Consider the following 24,271-nt stretch of genomic DNA (forward strand, 5'->3'; position numbering starts at 1 on the left):
TCGCAAGACAATGCACTAATATACACCGGGAAGAAGATGGTGAATTCCGGAAGAAGAAGGTGAACTCCAGGGGACCTGAACGGGGAAGCGATACATGTAGGATATCGGGCGCACGGTCTTAGTGACTCCCCACACAGCACATAACACACGGACAGTACACTTACATGCACCAGGAAGAAGAAGGTGAACTCCGGGGACCTGAGCGGGGAAGCGACACATGCAGGATATCGGGTGCACGATCTTAGTGATTCCCCGCAAAGCGCATTATACACGGACAATGCACTTACATGCACCAGGAAGAAGAAGGTGAACTCCAGGGGACCTGAGCGGGGAAGCGACACAAGCAGGAAAGGCGCACAATGGGGCACATTTACTTACCTGGTCCAGTCGCGATCCAGCGGCGGGTTCTCCGACGCTGATTCGGGTTCTGCCGGGATTCACTAAGGTCCGTGCGCCGATATTCACCAGGTGTCGCTGCTGCGCCAAGGTCCGCTGGAGTTCACCTGCTTTTTTCTGGTGTATGTGAGTGCTTGATCTTGCGACACAAATGGCTTTTTAAATTCTGCAGTTTTTCCGAATCCTTCGGGTTGTCCGGTGGCCACGCCCCCGTTTTCTGTCGCGCGAAAGTCGGCGCGATTGCGCCAAAAATCGATCCCATGCGCCACAATCCCGCGAAATACAGCGCAAAGAGGAAATATTCGGGAAAAACCCGACGGATTCGCGGCTGAGGACCCTTAGTAAATGTGCCCCATTGTTCTTGAATCGCGGCAGATGTGCATCCGGCGGACATTCCGGATCAGGGATCGCGCAGGAACCGGGTAAGTAAATGTGCCCCATTATACTTTGTTGTACTTGTGATATAATTATACTTCATGACTTTTGGATATGGGATGGACCCTCACTTCTCCACCGCCAACTCCAAAGCTGTGACAGATAGCAAAACCTGCTATTATTTATTACTTAAAATTGACTCCCTTTTTTTTTTAAAATAAATATGTTTCCATTTGTATGTTTCTTTTTTAAACAAAAGCCATGAACATATACATTATGAATTAATGTCTAGGCAACCAAAAAATCTGGCAAACCTCCGACTCACAAAGAGTCATCCCACAGCACGCAGGAGAGGAAAAACCCCCTGTGGAGGAAACCTCTAGGGAACCCATGGCTGAAGGATCGCCCTTCCTCTGGGCTTAGAAGGATAAAGCCAACTTTATCTCATCATTATGCAGTAAATAGCAATATTACATGGTAGAAAATACACAATCTCAGGATCCAGCAAATAATACAATAAAGTTTTCTTAATTATACATAAAGTAGGTAAACAGTTGTAGAGTAGTAATGGTACAGAGCGGGTGGGAGGGACATGTTTCTCCATGGTCTTATGGTGAGAGAAAGAGGAAGAGAGACCCAGGACAGGAAGTGACATCTACTGCTGGGCCCCACCCCTCTCATAGTACCACCCTACCCTACACTCTGCCCTCTCATAGTACCACCCTACCCTACACTCTGCCCTCTCATAGTACCACCCTACCCTACACTCTGCCCTCTCATAGTACCACCCTACCCTACACTCTGCCCTCTCATAGTACCACCCTACCCTACCCTCTGCCCTCTCATAGTACCACCCTATACACTACATACTCTGCCCTCTCATAGTACCACCCTACCCTACACTCTGCCCTCTTATAGTACCACCCTACCCTACACTCTGCCCTCTCATAGTACCACCCTACCCTACACTCTGACCTCTCATAGTACCACCCTACCCTACACTCTGCCCTCCCATAGTACCACCCTACCCTACACTCTGCCCTCTCATAGTACCACCCTACCCTACACTCTGCCCTCTCATAGTACCACCCTACCCTACACTCTGCTCTCTCAAAGCAGAACCCACCTATATTAAATGAATACAACTACATAAAAACTTCCAGCGTTTTAGGTCCCCCCATGCCAAAGTCATGTCCCCCTTTGCTTATGGCTCCGGGGGTTTCTTGACTTTTGGATATGGGATGGACCCTCACTTTGTCATAACAGCTCAAAAGAAAAGGGGAACACTGTGTGGGGTATAAATTAACACTTTATTTTATGGTGTCAAATAGGCCACAGCTTTATTTAAATCACAAGACTAAAACAGTTAAAGGAGGAGTTGGGTGAATTGCTAGGAATGGGATTCACCTATACTGTGAGATCCCCAGCTGCCTGACATACAGCCCACCGGCCAGGCAGCAATAAAGGGGCGGCACGCTCTGGCTTGCCATTCTAGCAGAGCCAGTCCACTTTAAGGGCACCAATGACCCTTGTGAAGCTCCTCACTCCTGTGCTTCACCACCGTGCCCGCCCCTGGATGACATTACCATTAAGACATCCTTCAGGCTGGCCACTTCCAAAGCTCAGCCTGTTCACCACCATGAGGTTTAACATCCTCTATTAGTTAAAATTAAGTCCACCTGCAAGTCCACCCAACTCCTCCACCGCCACAGAAGAGGCCGTTTGACACCTCAAATGGACTCGACCCCCCACAAAGCCAATGAATTTTAGTTCTCAGAGATGTTTTTGCAAAACTAGCAAGGAAATGTCCAAGTAAAATAGCATAGCCCAACTCTACAAAATGTAACCGACTATATAGTAATGACAGCAATAATAATCCACTTAAAAACAGTGAAGCAGGGAATCATAAAAGAGTAACCATGATTCCAATAAACACATGGGGCTAACATACCCTCTCCTATTAAAATACAAAAATTACTGCACCTCTGCCTAGCTAATGGTTCTGTACAGCCAAGACCACTAGTTATGATTCATCAACACCAGGATCCAAATAAGTCCAATATATACCATTAATATAGATCAAAAGACAAAAAGATAATAAATGGGGGGGGGGGGGCATTTGTGTGTTTTTCGATCTCTCGCTGCAGTTTCTGACCAGACTTCCTTCTTCTAATATAAATTGTTGTGCAGGCCAACAGTTCAAGTTGAAAATTGCATTTTGACCAGGACCAGCACCTCCTTGGTGCTGCCTGCTCTTCCTGCTGGCATTATTCATTGTGCCTGCATCAGCTTCCAAAGACACCTGAGAAAGGCACCATTCCTCCGGCCGCAAGTCACCTAGCTCAGAGGACCCAATTTATTCTGCACCATTCCTCCAGCCGCAAGACACCAAGCTCAGAGGACCCAATTTATTCTGCAAGCCGCAGGGATATATTAACAGGATCTGTAGAAACCGAGGGCCATACCCATGATGGCTACCCCTCCACTCCAGGAGGCCATGCCCGTGATGGCTACCCCTCTACTCCAGGGGGCCATACCTGTGATGGCTACCTCTCCACTCCAGGGGGCCATACCCGTGATGGCTACCACTCCACTCCAGGGGGCCATACCTTGATGGCTACCTCTCCACTCCAGGAGGCCATACCCGTGATGGCTACCACTCCACTCCAGGGGGCCATACCTTGATGGCTATCTCTCCACTCCAGGAGGCCATACCTGTGATGGCTACCCTTCCCCTCCAGGGGACCATACCTGTGATGGCTACCTCTCCACTCCAGGAGGCCATACCCGTGATGGCTTCCACTCCACTCCAGGAGGCCATACCCGTGATGGCTACTCCTCCACTCCAGGAGGCCATACCCGTGATGGCTACCCCCAGGGAGGGGAGGAATCATTTTTTTTTTCTTTTTGTGGTTATATAAATATTTTCACTATGTCTGTAGTATATATCAAAATCTTACTCCTTATTAAGCCTCTCCCATTATATCAGTAAAGCAAAACACAAGAATGACCTTTCAACTTGATTGTACCAAATTGCAAAATGCATCAGAGGCCGCACTTTAAATGTGTTTTGCTAGATTACAGGCTATTACCATTAATGAGCAAAGTCTCCTAATGTAATAATCGTATATATATATTAAGCCTGCTGGTCTGAATACAGACAGCCAATGCCCACCTGTTCTTATATACCCAACAGCCAAAAGAGACATTTGTTTCCGTATCTGTGTGCAACTTATAAAACATGCTGGTGGGCCGACTAGATAGTGAGCCCCACGGGACAGGGACCCATTTGGCAAGCTCTCTGCGCTATTCATATAAAGAATTATTATAATTCTAATTTCAAATTTAAATTAGATAGTAAGGTCTGCAAAATAGCCCAAACCGAAAAACTTGAGAGGTGACAACTAAATGGGGAGTCATATTTAAAATATAAATATAACCATAAATATATAAATATTTATATAGGTAGATCGTCCTCGAGGCCCCAAAAAGGTCAGGCACACAAAACCAGGAAAATATGTTCCATTACCGCCAGCCGCAACCACAGGCTCGGCGGCACTGCCAGCCACCATTAGGTGGCTTCTCTCGTCTCCCGGGCTCCCCGAGGACACCAGCCTGTGAGAGCCCCCATACCCATGTGTGCCTTGACTAGAAATAAACCAGCCAAAATTTTCGAGGTGTGTCACTCCACTCCGACTCAACCTCCCAAGACATCCTATACCAACCCCGAGGACCCTCTACCCACCTTTTATAAACATATATACATATTTATATAGGTAGATCGTCCTCGAGGCCCCAAAAGGTCAGGCACACAAAACCCGGAAAATATGTTCCATTACCGCCAGCCACCACCACAGGCTCGGCGGCACCGCCAGCCACCATTAGGTGGCTACTCTCATCTCCCGGGCTCCCCAAGGATGCCACCCTGTGAGAGCCCCCATACCCTTGTGTGCCTTGACCAGAAATAAACCAGCCAAATTTTTTTAAGATGTGTCACTCCCCTCCGACTCCACCTGTCAAGACATTTTATACCAACCCCGAGGACCTTCTACCCGCCACAGATACCACATAAATTTAAAATATAACATTTTCAACTTTTTTTTTTTTTAAATCATACACCATCAGTTGAGGAGCACAACTTCCACATTGTAACAATAAACCAACATCACTCCCAGGTGGAAGGCTAAATGATCTGTATAATTTAAAGTCGGAGACCAACTGAAGGCAGATCCCCTCCCTCCACCATTTTCCAAAACTCCAAGGACCGAGGTTTCATGTACTCCCTTCAGTCCAGCCCCATACTATGTAATAATACATGCATACATGAAGGCTTACACTACAGAGCTTCTGCTATAATATAGCCTGAGGGTGCATGTACTCCACTCACTACTGCCCCATCCACCTCCTATGTAATGTATACATGAGCACATGTAGTCTTATACTACAGAGCTTCTCCAGTAATATATACTGAGGCTGCATGTACTCCCTAATTACTGCCCCATCCACCTCCTATGTAATATATACATGAGCACATGTAGTCTTATACTACAATGATTCTCCAGTAATATATACTGAGAGTGAATGTACTCCCTCACTACTGTCCATCCACCTCCTATGTAATGTATACATGAGCACATGTAGTCTTATACTACAGAGCTTCTCCAGTAATATATACTGAGGGTGCATGTACTCCCTCCCTACTGCCCCATCCACCTCCTATGTAATGTATACATGAGCACATGTAGTCTTATACTACAGAGCTTCTCCAGTAATATATACTGAGGCTGCATGTACTCCCTCACTACTGCCCCATCCACCTCCTATGTAATGTATACATGAGCACATGTAGTCTTATACTACAGAGCTTCTCCAGTAACATATACTGAAGGTGCATGTACTCCCTCACTACTGCCCCATCCACCTCCTATGTAATATATACATGAGCACATGTAGTCTTATACTACAGAGCTTCTCCAGTAATATATACTGAGGCTGCATGTACTCCCCTCACTACTGCCCATAGCTCCCAACCGTCCCGATTTTGACGGGACTTTCCCGTTTTTCGTACCTCTGCCCCCCGTCACGGGCAGCTATGAGATTGTCACGGATTTTCCCCCCAGGTCCCGCTGCTGTGTCCGCATAGTAAATACTTTGAAAGCCTGAACTCACAGTACAGAATGGCTTCTACGGACATCGGGAGGGAATCCTTTTCAGAGAAGTGTCGGCTTAGCAGAGAGCAGGGACCACGTCATCAGCTTCAGATCACCATCTCTCCATATATGGTCACTGCATCTCCTAGGGTTCCCCAGAGCAGACATCGGGCAGGGAATCCTTTTCAGAGAAGTGTCGGCTTAGCAGAGAGAGCAGGGACCACGTCATCAGCTTCAGATCACCATCTCTCCATATATGGTCACTGCATCTCCTAGGGTTCCCCAGAGCAGACATCGGGCAGGGAATCCTTTCTCAGAGAAGTGTCGGCTTAGCAGAGAGCAGGGACCACGTCATCAGCTTCAGATCAGCATCTGTCCATATATGGTCACTGCATCTCCTAGGGTTCCCCAGAGCAGACATCGGGCAGGGAATCCTTTTCAGAGAAGTGCCGGCTTAGTGGAGAGCAGGGACCACGTCATCAGCTTCAGATCAGTATCTGTCCATATATGGTCACTGCATCTCCTAGGGTTCCCCAGAGCAGACATCGGGCAGGGAATCCTTTTCAGAGAAGTGTCGGCTTAGCAGAGAGAGCAGGGACCACGTCATCAGCTTCAGATCACCATCTCTCCATATATGGTCACTGCATCTCCTAGGGTTCCCCAGAGCAGACATCGGGAGGGAATCCTTTTCAGAGAAGTGCCGGCTTAGTGGAGAGAGCAGGGACCACGTCATCAGGTCAGATCAGATCTGTCCATATATGGTCACTGCATCTCCTAGGGTTCCCCAGAGCAGACATCGGGCAGGGAATCCTTTTCAGAGAAGTGCCGGCTTAGTGGAGAGCAGGGACCACGTCATCAGCTTCAGATCAGTATCTGTCCATATATGGTCACTGCATCTCCTAGGGTTCCCCAGAGCAGACATCGGGCAGGGAATCCATTTCAGAGAAGTGCCGGCTTAGTGGAGAGAGCAGGGACCACGTCATCAGGTCAGATCAGCATCTGTCCATGTATGGTCTCCAGGGCTTCCCCAGACACAAGCTCTTTATATAATTAAATTACATAAAGTTTTGGCCAGGCCAAACCAGGTCAAACCTGGGACCCTCTGCACCATAGACAGGAGCTTAACTGACTGAGCTATAAGCCCAGTGATACAGAGCTGAGGATTTCTGGTAACTAAGACATGTTATCTGCCATTTACATTGTGACACAGACTAATGCACTGATATATAGAGAGGGATCTTCTCAGAGGTTATTATTGTAATTATTCAGACTATTACTATTATTATTATACATTTTATTATTATGGAGATGATTATTAATAATGGTAAAAATAATAATAATAATCTCCATAATAATAATAATAATCATCTCAATAATAATAATAATAATAATAATAGTCTCAATAATTACAATAATCTGAGAAGATCCCTCCCTATATACCAAGGCAGTATATAGTCATAGTTCTTAGTTACCAAAATTCTCCACTATGTTAATCACAGAGATTATAGCTCAGTGGGTTGGGGCGCTGTGTTATTATTGTACATGGACACTGCAGGTTCTGGGTTCAAATCCCAATGAGGATAATTTTTATTATTTTTTTTTTATTGAGATGATTTTTATTATTTTAATATGGCTAAAATTTGGGGCGTGGCCAGGGAGTGATTGGGGGTGTGGCTTAGAGGGATAGCCGCCATTTTGTCCCTCTTTCCTTTTCACAAATGTTGGGAGATATGGTATCAGCCATGTCTGCTGTAATATCTGATGTATCAGCCATGTCTGCTGTAATATGTGATGTATCAGCCACGTCTGCTGTAATATCTGATGTATCAGCCATGGCTGCTGTAATATGTGATGTATCAGCCATGGCTGCTGTAATATGTGATGTATCAGCCATGGCTGCTGTAATATCTGATGTATCAGCCATGTCTGCTGTAATATGTGATGTATCAGCCATGGCTGCTGTAATATGTGATGTATCAGCCATGGCTGCTGTAATATCTGATGTATCAGCCATGGCTGCTGTAATATGTGATGTATCAGCCATGGCTGCTGTAATATCTGATGTATCAGCCATGGCTGCTGTAATATGTGATGTATCCGCCATGGCTGCTGTAATATGTGATGTATCAGCCATGGCTGCTGTAATATCTGATGTATCAGCCATGGCTGCTGTAATATGTGATGTATCAGCCATGTCTGCTGTAATATGTGATGTATCAGCCATGGCTGCTGTAATATCTGATGTATCAGCCATGTCTGCTGTAATATGTGATGTATCAGCCATGGCTGCTGTAATATCTGATGTATCCGCCATGGCTGCTGTAATATGTGATGTATCAGCCGTGTCTGCTGTAATATGTGATGTATCTGTAATATGTGATGTATCAGCCATGTCAGCTGTGATATGCGATGTATCAGCCATGGCTGCTGTAATATGTGATGTATCAGCCATGTCTGCTGTAATATGTGATGTATCAGCCATGGCTGCTGTAATATGTGATGTATCAGCCATGTCTGCAGTAATATGTGATGTATCAGCCATGTCTGCTGTAATATGTGATGTATCAGCCATGGCTGCTGTAATATGTGATGTATCAGCCATGGCTGCTGTAATATGTGATGTATCAGCCATGTCTGCTGTAATATGTGATGTATCAGCCATGGCTGCTGTAATATCTGATGTATCAGCCATGTCTGCTGTAATATGTGATGTATCCGCCATGGCTGCTGTAATATGTGATGTATCAGCCATGGCTGCTGTAATATCTGATGTATCCGCCATGTCTGCTGTAATATGTGATGTATCAGCCGTGTCTGCTGTAATATGTGATGTATCTGTAATATGTGATGTATCAGCCATGTCTGCTGTAATATGTGATGTATCAGCCATGGCTGCTGTGATATGTGATGTATCAGCCATGTCAGCTGTGATATGCGATGTATCAGCCATGGCTGCTGTAATATGCGATGTATCAGCCATGGCTGCTGTAATATGTGATGTATCAGCCATGGCTGCTGTAATATGTGATGTATCAGCCATGGCTGCTGTAATATGTGATGTATCTGTAATATGTGATGTATCAGCCATGGCTGCTGTAATATGTGATGTATCAGCCATGGCTGCTGTAATATGTGATGTATCAGCCATGGCTGCTGTAATATGCGATGTATCAGCCATGGCTGCTGTAATATGTGATGTATCAGCCATGTCTGCAGTAATATGTGATGTATCAGCCATGTCTGCTGTAATATGTGATGTATCAGCCATGGCTGCTGTAATATGTGATGTATCAGCCATGGCTGCTGTAATATCTGATGTATCAGCCATGGCTGCTGTAATATGTGATGTATCAGCCATGTCTGCTGTAATATGTGATGTATCAGCCGTGTCTGCTGTAATATGTGATGTATCTGTAATATGTGATGTATCAGCCATGTCTGCTGTAATATGTGATGTATCAGCCGTGTCTGCTGTAATATGTGATGTATCTGTAATATGTGATGTATCAGCCATGTCTGCTGTAATATGTGATGTATCAGCCGTGTCTGCTGTAATATGTGATGTATCTGTAATATGTGATGTATCAGCCATGTCTGCTGTAATATGTGATGTATCAGCCGTGTCTGCTGTAATATGTGATGTATCTGTAATATGTGATGTATCAGCCATGGCTGCTGTAATATGCGATGTATCAGCCATGGCTGCTGTAATATGTGATGTATCAGCCATGGCTGTTGTGATATGTGATGTATCAGCCATGTCAGCTGTGATATGCGATGTATCAGCCATGGCTGCTGTGATATGTGATGTATCAGCCATGTCAGCTGTGATATGCGATGTATCAGCCATGGCTGCTGTAATATGTGATGTATCAGCCATGTCTGCTGTAATATGTGATGTATCAGCCATGGCTGCTGTGATATGTGATGTATCAGCCATGTCAGCTGTGATATGCGATGTATCAGCCATGGCTGCTGTAATATGCGATGTATCAGCCATGGCTGCTGTAATATGTGATGTATCAGCCATGGCTGCTGTAATATGTGATGTATCAGCCATGGCTGCTGTAAAATGTGATGTATCAGCCATGGCTGCTGTAATATGCGATGTATCAGCCATGGCTGCTGTAATATGTGATGTATCAGCCATGTCTGCAGTAATATGTGATGTATCAGCCATGTCTGCTGTAATATGTGATGTATCAGCCATGGCTGCTGTAATATGTGATGTATCAGCCATGGCTGCTGTAATATGTGATGTATCAGCCATGGCTGCTGTAATATGTGATGCATCAGCCATGGCTGCTGTAATATGTGATGTATCAGCCATGTCTGCTGTAATATGTGATGCATCAGCCATGGCTGCTGTAATATGTTATGTATCAGCCATGTCTGCTGTAATATGTGATGCATCAGCCATGGCTGCTGTAATATGTGATGCATCAGCCATGGCTGCTGTAATATGTGATGTATCAGCCACGGCTGCTGTAATATGTGATGTATCAGCCACGGCTGCTGTAATATGTGATGTATCAGCCACGGCTGCTGTAATATGTGATGTATCAGCCACGGCTGCTGTAATATGTGATGTATCAGCCACGGCTGCTGTAATATGTGATGTATCAGCCACGGCTGCTGTAATATGTGATGTATCAGCCACGGCTGCTGTAATATGTGATGTATCAGCCACGGCTGCTGTAATATGTGATGTATCAGCCATGGCTGCTGTAATATGTGATGTATCAGCCATGGCTGCTGTAATATGTGATGTATCAGCCATGTCTGCTGTAATTTCTGATGTATCAGCCATGGCTGCTGTAATATGTGATGTATCAGCCATGGCTGCTGTAATATCTGATGTATCAGCCATGGCTGCTGTAATATGTGATGTATCAGCCATGGCTGCTGTAATATGTGATGTATCAGCCATGGCTGCTGTAATATGTGATGTATCAGCCATGGCTGCTGTGATATGTGATGTATCAGCCATGGCTGCTGTAATATGTGATGTATCTGTAATATGTGATGTATCAGCCATGGCTGCTGTGATATGTGATGTATCAGCCATGGCTGCTGTAATATGTGATGTATCTGTAATATGTGATGTATCTGTAATATGTGATGTATCAGCCATGGCTGCTGTGATATGTGATGTATCAGCCATGGCTGCTGTAATATGTGATGTATCAGCCATGGCTGCTGTAATATGTGATGTATCAGCCATGGCTGCTGTAATATGTGATGTATCAGCCATGTCTGCTGTAATATGTGATGTATCAGCCATGGCTGCTGTAATATGTGATGTATCAGCCATGGCTGCTGTAATATGTGATGTATCAGCCATGGCTGCTGTAATATGTGATGTATCAGCCATGGCTGCTGTAATATGTGATGTATCAGCCATGTCTGCTGTAATATGTTATGTATCAGCCATGTCTGCAGTAATATGTGATGTATCAGCCATGTCAGCTGTAATATGTGATGTATCAGCCATGGCTGCTGTAATATGTGATGTATCAGCCATGGCTGCTGTAATATGTGATGTATCAGCCATGGCTGCTGTAATATGTGATGTATCAGCCATGGCTGCTGTAATATGTGATGTATCAGCCACGTCTGCTGTAATATGTGATGTAACAGCCATGGCTGCTGTAATATGTGATGTATCAGCCATGGCTGCTGTAATATGTGATGTATCAGCCATGGCTGCTGTAATATGTGATGTATCAGCCATGGCTGCTGTAATATGTGATGTATCCGCCATGGCTGCTGTAATATGTGATGTATCCGCCATGGCTGCTGTAATATGTGATGTATCAGCCACGGCTGCTGTAATATGTGATGTATCAGCCACGGCTGCTGTAATATGTGATGTATCAGCCACGTCTGCTGTAATATGTGATGTAACAGCCATGGCTGCTGTAATATGTGATGTATCAGCCATGGCTGCTGTAATATGTGATGTATCAGCCATGGCTGCTGTAATATGTGATGTATCAGCCATGGCTGCTGTAATATGTGATGTATCAGCCATGGCTGCTGTAATATGTGATGTATCAGCCATGGCTGCTGTAATATGTGATGTATCAGCCATGGCTGCTGTAATATGTGATGTATCAGCCATGGCTGCTGTAATATGTGATGTATCAGCCATGGCTGCTGTAATATGTGATGTATCAGCCATGTCTGCTGTAATTTCTGATGTATCAGCCATGGCTGCTGTAATATGTGATGTATCAGCCATGGCTGCTGTAATATGTGATGTATCAGCCATGTCTGCTGTAATATGTGATGTATCAGCCATGTCTGCTGTAATATCTGATGTATCAGCCATGGCTGCTGTAATATCTGATGTATCAGCCATGTCTGCTGTAATATGTGATGTATCAGCCATGTCTGCTGTAATATGTGATGTATCAGCCATGGCTGCTGTAATATGTGATGTATCAGCCATGGCTGCTGTAATATGTGATGTATCAGCCATGGCTGCTGTAATATGTGATGTATCAGCCATGTCTGCTGTAAGTTCTGATGTATCAGCCATGGCTGCTGTAATATGTGATGTATCAGCCATGTCTGCTGTAATATGTGATGTATCAGCCATGGCTGCTGTAATATGTGATGTATCAGCCATGGCTGCTGTAATATGTGATGTATCAGCCATGGCTGCTGTAATATCTGATGTATCAGCCATGGCTGCTGTAATATGTGATGTATCAGCCATGGCTGCTGTAATATGTGATGTATCAGCCATGGCTGCTGTAATATGTGATGTATCAGCCATGTCAGCTGTAATATGTGATGTATCAGCCATGGCTGCTGTAATATGTGATGTATCAGCCATGTCTGCTGTAATATGTGATGTATCAGCCACGTCTGCTGTAATATGTGATGTATCAGCCATGGCTGCTGTAATATGTGATGTATCCGCCATGGCTGCTGTAATATGTGATGTATCAGCCATGGCTGCTGTAATATGTGATGTATCAGCCATGGCTGCTGTAATATGTGATGTATCAGCCATGGCTGCTGTAATATCTGATGTATCAGCCATGTCTGCTGTAATATGTGATGTATCAGCCATGGCTGCTGTAATATGTGATGTATCAGCCATGTCTGCTGTAATATCTGATGTATCAGCCATGGCTGCTGTAATATGTGATGTATCAGCCACGTCTGCTGTAATATGTGATGTATCAGCCATGGCTGCTGTAATATGTGATGTATCAGCCGTGTCTGCTGTAATATGTGATGTATCAGCCGTGGCTGCTGTAATATGTGATGTATCAGCCATGTCTGCTGTAATATGTGATGTATCAGCCATGGCTGCTGTAATATGTGATGTATCAGCCATGGCTGCTGTAATATGTGATGTATCAGCCATGGCTGCTGTAATATGTGATGTATCAGCCATGTCTGCTGTAATATGTGATGTATCAGCCATGGCTGCTGTAATATGTGATGTATCAGCCATGTCTGCTGTAATATCTGATGTATCAGCCATGGCTGCTGTAATATGTGATGTATCAGCCATGTCTGCTGTAATATCTGATGTATCCGCCATGTCTGCTGTAATATGTGATGTATCAGCCGTGTCTGCTGTAATATCTGATGTATCATCCATGTCTGCTGTAATATGTGATGTATCAGCCATGTCTGCTGTAATATGTGATGTATCAGCCACGTCTGCTGTAATATGTGATGTATCAGCCATGGCTGCTGTAATATGTGATGTATCAGCCATGGCTGCTGTAATATGTGATGTATCAGCCATGTCTGCTGTAAGAGCACATATGAGCTGCAGAAAGCTGTGTGAGGTAATACATCCCATAGAGATCCCTGTGTGAAGCAGATCCCTGCTCAGCCATGTCTGCACTATGTGGGGTAACTGGGAGCAGGTCTCCCCTGCAGCATGTTCACATAATAAAATATTTCTCCCCAGTAACATTAAGCAGCCATATCTGCAGTGTATGAGGTAATAAACTGATATACTGTCATGTCTGCCATATATAAGATAACTGGGCTTATATTCATGAGGAGATCATTACATAAACTTCTGTGTTAATTATGATTTCTGAGGTAAAAATCCTTCTATACCTGATGTAGAAGCTGATTCTACACTACTACCTGATGTGTGAGGTGTATGTGGTGACTACAGTGTGATATAACCTCAGCATTATACTCCCCCAGGCAGCAGACATGTTTCTCCATGGTCTTCTAGTGAGAGAAAGAGGAAGAGACACAGGACAGGAAGTGACATCTACTGCTGGGCCCCACCCCTCTCATAGTACCACCCTACCCTACACTCTGCCCTCTCATAGAACACCCTACCCTACACTCTGCCCTCTCATAGTACCACCCTACCCTACACTCTGCCCTCTCATAGAACACCCTACCCTACACTCTGCCCTCTCATAGAACACCCTACCCTACACTCTGCCCTCTCATAGTACCACCCTACCCTACACTCTGCCCTCTCATAGTACCACCCTACCCTACACTCTGCCCTCTCATAGAACACCCTACCCTACACTCTGCCCTCTCATAGTACCACCCTACCCTACACTCTGCCCTCTCATAGTACCACCCTACCCTACACTCTGCCCTCTCATAGTACCACCCTACCCTACACTCTGCCCTCTCATAGTACACCCTACCCTACACTCTGCCCTCTCATAGTACCACCCTACCCTACACTCTGCCCTCTCATAGAACACCCTACCCTACACTCTGCCCTCTCATAGTACACCCTACCCTACACTCTGCCCTCTCATAGTACCACCCTACCCTACACTCTGCCCTCTCATAGTACCACCCTACCCTACACTCTGCCCTCTCATAGTACCACCCTATACACTACATACTCTGCCCTCTCATAGTACACCCAACCCTACACTCTGCCCTCTCATAGTACCACCCTACCCTACACTCTGCCCTCTCATAGTACCACCCTACCCTACACTCTGCCCTCTCATAGTACCACCCTACCCTACACTCTGCCTTCTCATAGTACCACCCTACCCTACACTCTGCCCTCTCATAGTGCACCCTACCCTACACTCTGCCCTCTCATAGTACCACCCTACCCTACACTCTGCCCTCTCATAGTACCACCCTACCCTACACTCTGCCCTCTCATAGTACCACCCTACCCTACACTCTGACCTCTCATAGTACACCCTACCCTACACTCTGCCCTCTCATAGTACCACCCTACCCTACACTCTGCCTTCTCATAGTACACCCTACCCTACACTCTGCCCTCTCATAGTACCACCCTACCCTACACTCTGCCCTCTCATAGTACACCCTACCCTACACTCTGCCCTCTTATAGTACACCCTACCCTACACTCTGCCCTCTCATAGTACCACCCTACCCTACACTCTGCCCTCTCATAGTACCACCCTACCCTACACTCTGCCCTCTCATAGTACACCCTACCCTACACTCTGCCCTCTCATAGTACCACCCTATACACTACATACTCTGCCCTCTCATAGTACCACCCTATATACTACATACTCTGCCCTCTCATAGTACCACCCTATACACTACATACTATGCCCTCTCATAGTACCACCCTACCCTACACTCTGCCCTCTCATAGTACCACCCTAACCTACAATCTGCCCTCTCATAGTACCACCCTATACACTACATACTCTGCCCTCTCATAGTACCACCCTATATACTACATACTCTGCCCTCTCATAGTACCACCCTATACACTACATACTATGCCCTCTCATAGTACCACCCTATATACTACATACTCTGCCCTCTCATAGTACCACCCTATATACTACATACTCTGCCCTCTCATAGTACCACCCTACCCTACACTCTGCCCTCTCATAGTACCACCCTATACACTACATACTATGCCCTCTCATAGTACCACCCTATATACTACATACTCTGCCCTCTCATAGTACCACCCTATATACTACATACTCTGCCCTCTCATAGTACCACCCTATATACTACATACTCTGCCCTCTCATAGTACCACCCTATACACTACATACTATGCACTCTCATAGTACCACCCTATATACTACATACTCTGCCCTCTCATAGTACCACCCTATATACTACATACTCTGCCCTCTCATAGTACCACCCTATACACTACATACTATGCCCTCTCATAGTACCACCCTATACACTACATACTCTGCCCTCTCAAAGCAGAACCCACCTATATTAAATGAATACAACTACATAAAAACTTCCAGCGTTCTAGGTCCCCCCATGCCAAAGTCATGTCCCCTTTACTTATGGCTCCGGGGGTTTCTTTAACAGCTTTCAACCAACGTTGCCGGAATCGGTAGCCGAGTTTGTGCACATAAGGAGTGACACTATTTCTGGTCGATATGTAATTCAAAGAGGGAGATTAAAGGGGTTGTCCGAGAATTATGAAAAAAAACAAAAGGTGGCCGGGAGGGGGCTGCTTAACCCCTTAGCGCTCTGATCGCGGGCTCCGATCACGGGCGTTTAACATGTTAAATGCCGCGGCATTCAACCTGCCTTCCGGAGGGGGGGGGGGGGGGGGGGCGATCGCTGATATGGCACCTCAGGGGTCCGATCTGTGACGTCATCTTAAAGGCAAAGTGTCAGCCTATGCATCTGCATAGGCTGACACTGCTAATACCCTGCAATACATCAGTATTGCAGAGTATAATCATGAACAAGCAATCAGATGACTGCTTGTTCATATCCCATGGTGGATCAAGTAAAAAATGTAAAAAAAAATGTTTTTCAATAAAAAATAACTTTATAAATCACTAAAAATGCCCATAAGCCCCAAAACATATAAAGAGACATATGTACTCCAGAATAATATTGTTGCAAAGTACAACATCTCCCGCAAGACACAAGCCATCAACCAGCTCTGTAGCCAAAAACGTAACAATGTGCCACTTGGAAGACGGCGATGCAAGAATGATCGATTTTTCCCCACATTAGGGTTTTATTTGACAAATTTAATAAAACATAAGAAAAAATATTCATGTCTGGTATCCCCGTAATCGTATGGACCCATAGAATAAAGATAACATGATTATTAGGCTATACAGTGAACACAAAAAAAATGCCATCAATTGGCTCAAATAACGGAAAAGCGAAAATTTTATAGCCTTCAAAAGGGGGCAACGAGAAAACTAAAATCCTGGCAGCTGCAGGGTGCTCCTTCCGTTCTGCGCCTCGCTGTGGCCCCATAACACAAGTAACGGCCACATGTGGGGGGTCGCTGCACTAAGGAGAAATTGTAGAACAAATTTTATGGTGGGTTTTCTCTTTTTATCTTTTGGAAATGTGTAAATTTTAGGGCTAAATGAACGTATAACTGACACAATTTGACCATTCTAAATTTCACCGCCATTTTGATTCAATTACTATGAAGATATCAAGGGGTTAACAATCTTTGTAAATGCTGTTTCTGATAGTTTGTGGGGTGCAGATTTGAAAATGGATTGGTTATATAGGGGTTTTTTGATGCTAAATATGTAAAATTTTATTTCAAACAGTATTTATGCCCAAAATAGTCAATTCTGAAAATACGGAAAATCGCTATTCGATTTGTAGGCCGCGTGACGTCAAAATAAATTATCCAGAAATTTCAAAAATTATGAAAATGTAAAGTAGACAAATGGGAAATGTTATTTGGCAAGTTATGTAGGTGGTAAATCTTCTGCCTGAAAACGTGGTGATTTAGAATTTCGAAAATGGCAAATTTTTCTAAAAATTCATTATTTTTTTCTTTTTTTTGTAAATAAATGCAAAACTTATCAGCCAAAATTTACCACTAAAATGAAGTACAACATGTGGGGAAAAAACATTCTCAGAATCGCTTTGATAAGTAACAGTGTTCAAAAGTTATAACCATATAAAGAGACGCAAGTCAGAATCCAAAAAATGGGACTGAGCCTTAAGCTGTAAAATGGCTGCATCCTTAAGGGGTTAAAAATATAAAGATGTACTTACCATCCGACGCCCTCCTCGTGTGCCGTTCTGCTGTCGTTCCGGGCCGGAGTAGCGCTGGATTCAGCTTCCGGTCGACCGTGGCCAGCCACCCTCACCTGCCCTATTCACAGCACTGTGTATGCGGGCCGGATGCTCTGGTGGCCATGTTTGTTTACATGCCGCGTGGACCGGAATAACAGCAGAGCAGGACACCCACAGGGCGTTGGAAGGTAAGTACATCTTTATATTTTTAAGCAGCCCCCTCCTGGCTACCTTTTGTTTTTTTTCATAACTCTCAGACAACCCCTTTAAGAAGTGTCTCAGAGCAGAACTGTTCTAATTGCCAATGGCAACCAATCAGAGCTCAGCTTTTATTCTCCAAAAGCTGTTTATAAAATAAAAGCTGAGCTCTGATTGGTTTCTATGGGCAACCAGAACAGTTTTACCTCAAACACTTCTGATAAATGTCCCCCATAATGTTTATCTACTTGTAGCTGCTAACTACAATGTCTCTGATAGGTGGAGACTTACCTGCTGTTCTCTGACACCTCACTGAGAGCTTATATCTTGTTGCTAGAAAGATGGAATTTAGTAGAGAGTAAAAAACAGATTAGGAAGTAACAAGTGAGGGAGGATAATAAGAGATGGAGTCAGGGGAGAAGAGGCTTTATATTAGCGTCATATAAGCTTTATCAGAAGTGTCTGAGAGCAGGACAGTTCTAGTTGCTGATGGCAACCAATCAGAGCTCAGCTATTATGTAATACACAGCTCGGGGAAAATGAAAGCTGAACTCTGATTGGTTGCCATGGGTGACAGTTCTGCTCTCAGACACATCTGATAAATTTTCCCCTTTGTCTCTGTATTATGACTGATGATAATAATTGCTTTTATGTCTTTCCTCTAATAAGTCTAACGTCAGCCTTTCCTGGGGGACAGTTGCAGTTACAGTTGGCAAAATAAAGGAATCCTACAGAGGCGACACCCGGAGTAAACCGGAGTGAAATCTTTTACTCTTTAGCTAATGTGATGCCAAAGCTCTGCTCTTAAAGGGAAGATGGCACCAGATTTTACCCCAATAAACCACCGGCTCCTTCTGCTCCGGCATGAAATGTCCTTTCCAGAATTCCCTGGAAGTGACTCTACCCCGGCAGCCTCTAAACTGGATTCATTTGCAAGCAAATTGCACCGAAAAGTATGTGCAAAGTCCACCGGAAAACTGGCGCAAGCACCTTAGTAAATGTGTATAATCAGCCTGTAATCAGGCCCCGCCCACATATGACTGTAATTGCATAGAACTCTGCCGGTGACATCACAATGGCGATGACATCACAATGCCCCTCTTGCCCTATATAAGGAGGAAACGTGCAGGGGCAGTTCAGTTGTCTGTTAGACAGCGACGATGAAGCTTTGGAGATTGCTGCTCCTGCTCTTACTGACCGTCACAGGTGTGGAGGGGAGGGCCCTCCCCAAAAGATCACCTGGTAAGGGACATTTACTGTATAATATTGGGGGGTTTTATACAAAGGGTTAATTATCAGGAATATTTACATTATATAACATCTGCAGGAAGCTCCTTGTCCTTTGTCAGCGACTGATGCACATGTAGTGTTTCATCTCTTAGGAAGAGGTTCTGCAGTAGCTGTGGTGTGTATTCTACAGGACTGTGCCACAGCTGCTGCAGAGCTTCTTTATTTATTTAGTACAGTGGAGATATTTGTGCTTCCACTTTGTCTAGTTCACAGAAGGGGAGGGAACTAGTATATACTGACAGTATTGGACAAGCGGGAGGGGCTATCAGTAGCGTCTTCTATGTGCTCTCCATGTTGGGTATAAGATGCATCTTCCATCATGTAGAGTCTAACCATTGTCTATTATTCTCTTCTGCACAGTGACCCCCTCGATCACCACCCTGGGACCCCCCAGCGAGAAGGATATAAGTGAGTGTCGCCTCTTTATAAATCTATAGTGGACTCTGGTTGTGGACATCTGGATCCATGGTATTGGGGGAAATCTATTAAAATGTCTTTGTTGTCCAAAGCAACGTAGCAATAGAGAAATCCTTATGAATGGAAGATCCAATGTGATTGGTTGCGATGGTAACACAGACAGTTTCACATTTAGAATGTGTCATAGATCCCCCCAATGGGCACATTTACTAAGGGTCTTGTGTCAGATTTTGCACATTCTTTTAAGTGCAAGCTTCTTGCACAGGTATTTAAGAAGTGTCCGCACCACATATCTGTTGCACTTGACCATCTGTGGTGCGGCTGCACTATGCTTCATGCCACACTAATTCCTGCACTGAAGGGGGCGATGGGACCTTGCACCAGATTTAACATGCAAAGTCCAACACAAATGTGTCGCATACCCTATGTTACAGGTGCAAGGTAGTAAATGTGCCCCAATGTGTTCTATCACCATGAGAACCATATAGAGGGTCCATAGTGATGTGTAAGATCTATGTGTGAAGTTCCCACATAACGTCTAACCACCATCTTGTCTCTTCCTTCCCAGTCCTCAGATACACCGCTGTGGCACTAGGTGGTGCCGCCCTGCTGGGCGTGATTATTGCAATCCTTTGGTTTTGGTGAGTTTTCTACATTTTCTACCTTATATTTTATTAGTAACACATAAGTCATGTAGATTTACAATATCTCCTCAATCCAGAGGCGGTAATCCCGTGACCCCTGGAGGTTATAATTCTAGGCTCAGGTTCATATCTGCCTCTATCCTCCATAGTCACACATAAGGTGGGGAAGGGAAGAGAATTCTTCCTATTTCATTTTTATTCTTATTCTGTTTCTTATCATTTCAGCCTGAAAAAACATCGACCGGCATGTCTGAAGCCCACGAAGGACGACCTCAAAGAAGTTGTTGTAGAGAAACCAGCGTGTCTGAAACCCGCGGAGGCCGACCTCAAAGAAGTTGTCGTAGAGAAACCAGCGTGTCTGAAGCCCGCGGAGGACGACCTCAAAGAAGTTGTCGTAGAGAAACCAGCGTGTCTGAAGCCCGCGGAGGACGACCTCAAAGAAGTTGTCGTAGAGAAACCAGCGTGTCTGAAGCCCGCGGAGGACGACCTCAAAGAAGTTGTCGTAGAGAAACCAGGTAACAATTACCCATCAGTTACTGATTCCCCTGACCTAAGATGTATATGCCCCTAATCACAGAACCAGCCCCACACTCACTTATCTCTTCATACAGCACTGGTTATGGGCTACAGTGGTCCAGATGTAATGCTAGTTACACCCCGGTACTATCTACACATATAATCCCCAAATTCGAGCTTCCCTTTAATAAAGAATCTGGATAAATCAGTGAACCTGTGATTTATCTTTTGGTAGATCTAGTAAACTCTGTGAAATGTAAGCTTCTATAATTGTACACACGTCTATGGTCTTCTGATGGTTTGTGTTTTACCTTGTAGCTGAGATACGCCCCGGCACACAGCACCCGGAACCAGAAGACATCCCAGCCGTACCAGCAGAAGATCCTGGCCATGCCGATTCCTCTACTTCTCTACCAGCAGAGGTTATTGACAAAAAGCCTAATCAAATTGACCTAGAATTCATAAGGACTCTTGGGGTGGGGCAATATGGTGCGGTAAGTGGTAAAACTTTATCTTATCTTCTCATCACAAATCTGTATCAAACACCTTTTATTCATCCTCCAATTTCTTGTTCTGATCTATTTTGCTTCTTCTACAGGTTGTCCTGTCATCAGATCTGGCCACTGAAGAACTGTTGGCTCTGAAGATCATGGAAAAGAGTGAGACTCAGGACTTGATCTTTGTAGAACTGGAAGTCCTGAAAATCGGTGCTGGAAGCCGTTTCCTCATGTCTTTGAGGGGCTTCACAGAAACAGAGGAAGAATATATCCTGGCAATGGACTATATGCCTCAAGGAGACCTACGTAGACGAATGGCAAAGTGTGGGATATTTGACATCCCGAGAACAAGGTACATCTCTTATACTGGACAATGGTGACATGGATACAACCCTTGTTATTATCTTATGTTCTGTGTATGTAACCACTGAGCCATCCTCTACTTCCTGTTCCACAGGCTCTTAGCATCTGAGATGTTCTGCGGAGTGCAGTACCTTCATGACCACGGTGTCATCCATCGGTAAGTCAGACACACACATATCTACCGGGATTCTTTCTTTTCTTATATATAAATTGTATCTATGAATTATCCCTGAATTGTCTGTTTCTTCTTTCTGCAGTGACCTGAAGCCTGAAAACATCCTCCTAGATGCCATCGGACACATCAAAATCGCTGACTACGGCTTATCTGCCATCAATGTGTCTAGGGAGGACACAACCACAGACTTAGTAGGCACGATTGGTTTTATTGCACCAGAGGTAAGAAACATGGAATCCCTATGGAGCCAGTGGTCTGTAGACCGGTCCTCATAGCATTGTGTGTGTAATACCCTTCCCAGAATATTCTCTTATCTCCTGACTGATGTTCTTCCAGGTGCTGGACGGGAAGCGGTACAACCATCAGGTGGACTCATTTTCCTTTGGCGTCATCCTGTTCATGATGTGCATAGGAGAACAACCATTCTATAGCGAAGGCTCAGTGGAGGAATATCACCAGTCACTGATGGAGGATGTCCCTCTTTTCATTCCTGGGATGTGCTTTGACACCGTCAGCTTCATAAAAGGGGTGAGTAGTCGTAGAAGATGCATAGGGATCATAGAGGGATTTCTTATCTTCCAGCTCTTATTTTTATGTCTTATTTTCCAGCTCCTGAACAAATCTCCAAGTGACCGACTGCCAATAACATCTGCCACCAGATCCCACCCGTTCTTCATCTCTATTGACTGGGATGATGTGGAGTCCGGGAAGACCCAGCCACCATTCCCATCGGTCTCTGTAAGTATAACACCCAGAGATACATAGTGATATTAGTGCAGTTATAGACATACAGCCCTCAATCTTTCCCCCCTTATAGTTATATACATTATATATGTGCAGAGATGATACTTAGACGTGTATATTTCTCTTCTTACAGGAGTAACAGCCGCCAGAAACATCCAGGACCGTTTTATGACTTTCTCACCGATATCCACCACATAACATCCATATTGAGCACCAGTTATCCAGGGATGTTATCCGATCGCCATATTTGGGGTCAGGAAGGAATTTTTTTCCCTAATATGAGGACAATACCACACATAATCCTCATGGGTTTTTCGCCTTCCTCTGGATAAACATAGCAAGTCATTACAAGGTTGACACTGAAGAACATCGCTCAACCACACTTGCTATGTAACACCTAGAAAGCTCATCTACTACACGGTGACGAATAAATCTATATATATGTATCTACATTCTAAACATATAATGAGCGTTTGTCTTAATTATTTCCATATACAGAACTTATTATGAGCTAATATTATGATTGGTTACCAGATATTTTACCTGGTAGGGATCTGGCTAGGGGTGCAGGACGGGGGGAGGAAGTATGTGGGTGGGGTATTCGGAGATGTGACTTTTTTTATAAAGTGGAAGCAGGAGATTAACAGGGGAATAAGGAAAGGCGTGAAACGGTTGTGATTGTATATATTATTAGGTCTCTATATATGATGGCAATGTGTGGGACTTTATATTGTATTAAGGGAGGACATTGTTATCATTTGCAAAGAAGTTATATAATGAGAAGGAAGATATTGGGCCAGATGTATCACTAATTTTTTTCTGTTGTTTTTGCGTCTTTTCATACTGTCACACTGTTTTTGTGGCCATTTTGCGACTAAACACCAAACCAGCCACGCAGCCAAAATAACCATGTTTCCCTCATTTATCCTACCAATCCGGATGTTTTGCTGCACCTAATAATCATTTGTCATTTATGACTTTTCATTCAGGCGCAAAAACAGGCGCAAAAACACTCCAGCCTGAAGGTGGCGTCAACTGAGAGGTAACACTGAGCTCTTGTGCAGACACTACACCCACTATGTGCAGCCTCTGTTTACAGTTCATGACCTTCTATTTATAAAACAATCTGCAAAAGCCTCAGCTCAGAGCAAGAGAGAAGAGAAGTTTATAGAATTTTGCAGATACTACAGAGAGGTTTCCTCGTGCAGCAGTATGACCCCACTGGTGTCTGAGGAGGATACTGTGCAGAATTACAGGGGTGCAGCAGGAGATCACCACTGGGGGATCCCCTCCAGGAGAAGCTACTGCTGAGGAGGTCACTGGGTGCAGCGTGTCACACCCCTGGGTGCTGCTGTGAGGTTATTCTCATGCTGTGGTGCGGGAGAGAAGCAGAGAGGAGCTTGTAGGAGGATCACATGTAACTGCCCGAATCTAACATTGCGCCAAACTGCGCCTAAAGTAAAGTGCTTAATTAGAGGCAGGAACTGAACTCATCAC

General features: G+C 44.7%; 3 protein-coding genes across 3 annotated transcripts in view; 2 read left to right on the top strand and 1 right to left on the bottom strand.

Annotated features, from left to right (window-relative positions):
- LOC140077499 (cytochrome P450 2G1-like) overlaps positions 1-18,577 on the bottom strand; it is a 108,477-nt gene extending 89,900 nt beyond the window's left edge. Inside the window, exon 1 of the mRNA XM_072124739.1 lies at positions 18,420-18,577. The gene's annotated coding sequence lies outside the window, so the exon portion shown is untranslated. The remainder of the gene's footprint in view (positions 1-18,419) is intronic.
- A 679-nt stretch (positions 18,578-19,256) lies between these two features.
- LOC140076982 (uncharacterized) lies at positions 19,257-21,639 on the top strand. Its single transcript, XM_072123802.1, has 5 exons — positions 19,257-19,370; positions 19,779-19,826; positions 20,404-20,476; positions 20,705-20,994; positions 21,314-21,639. Exons 1-5 carry the CDS (start codon positions 19,289-19,291, stop codon positions 21,637-21,639), a joined length of 819 nt encoding a protein of 272 aa, XP_071979903.1. The 5' UTR covers positions 19,257-19,288.
- A 5-nt stretch (positions 21,640-21,644) lies between these two features.
- LOC140076983 (protein kinase C delta type-like) lies at positions 21,645-23,191 on the top strand. Its single transcript, XM_072123804.1, has 6 exons — positions 21,645-21,844; positions 21,950-22,012; positions 22,113-22,251; positions 22,367-22,558; positions 22,640-22,768; positions 22,908-23,191. The coding sequence occupies exons 1-6, from the start codon at positions 21,645-21,647 to the stop codon at positions 22,911-22,913; spliced, it is 729 nt and encodes a 242-aa protein (XP_071979905.1). The 3' UTR covers positions 22,914-23,191.
- Positions 23,192-24,271: the final 1,080 nt, after the last annotated feature.

The sequence above is a fragment of the Engystomops pustulosus genome, chromosome 9, assembly GCF_040894005.1.
Source record: "Engystomops pustulosus chromosome 9, aEngPut4.maternal, whole genome shotgun sequence".
Taxonomy (NCBI): Eukaryota; Metazoa; Chordata; class Amphibia; order Anura; family Leptodactylidae; genus Engystomops; species Engystomops pustulosus.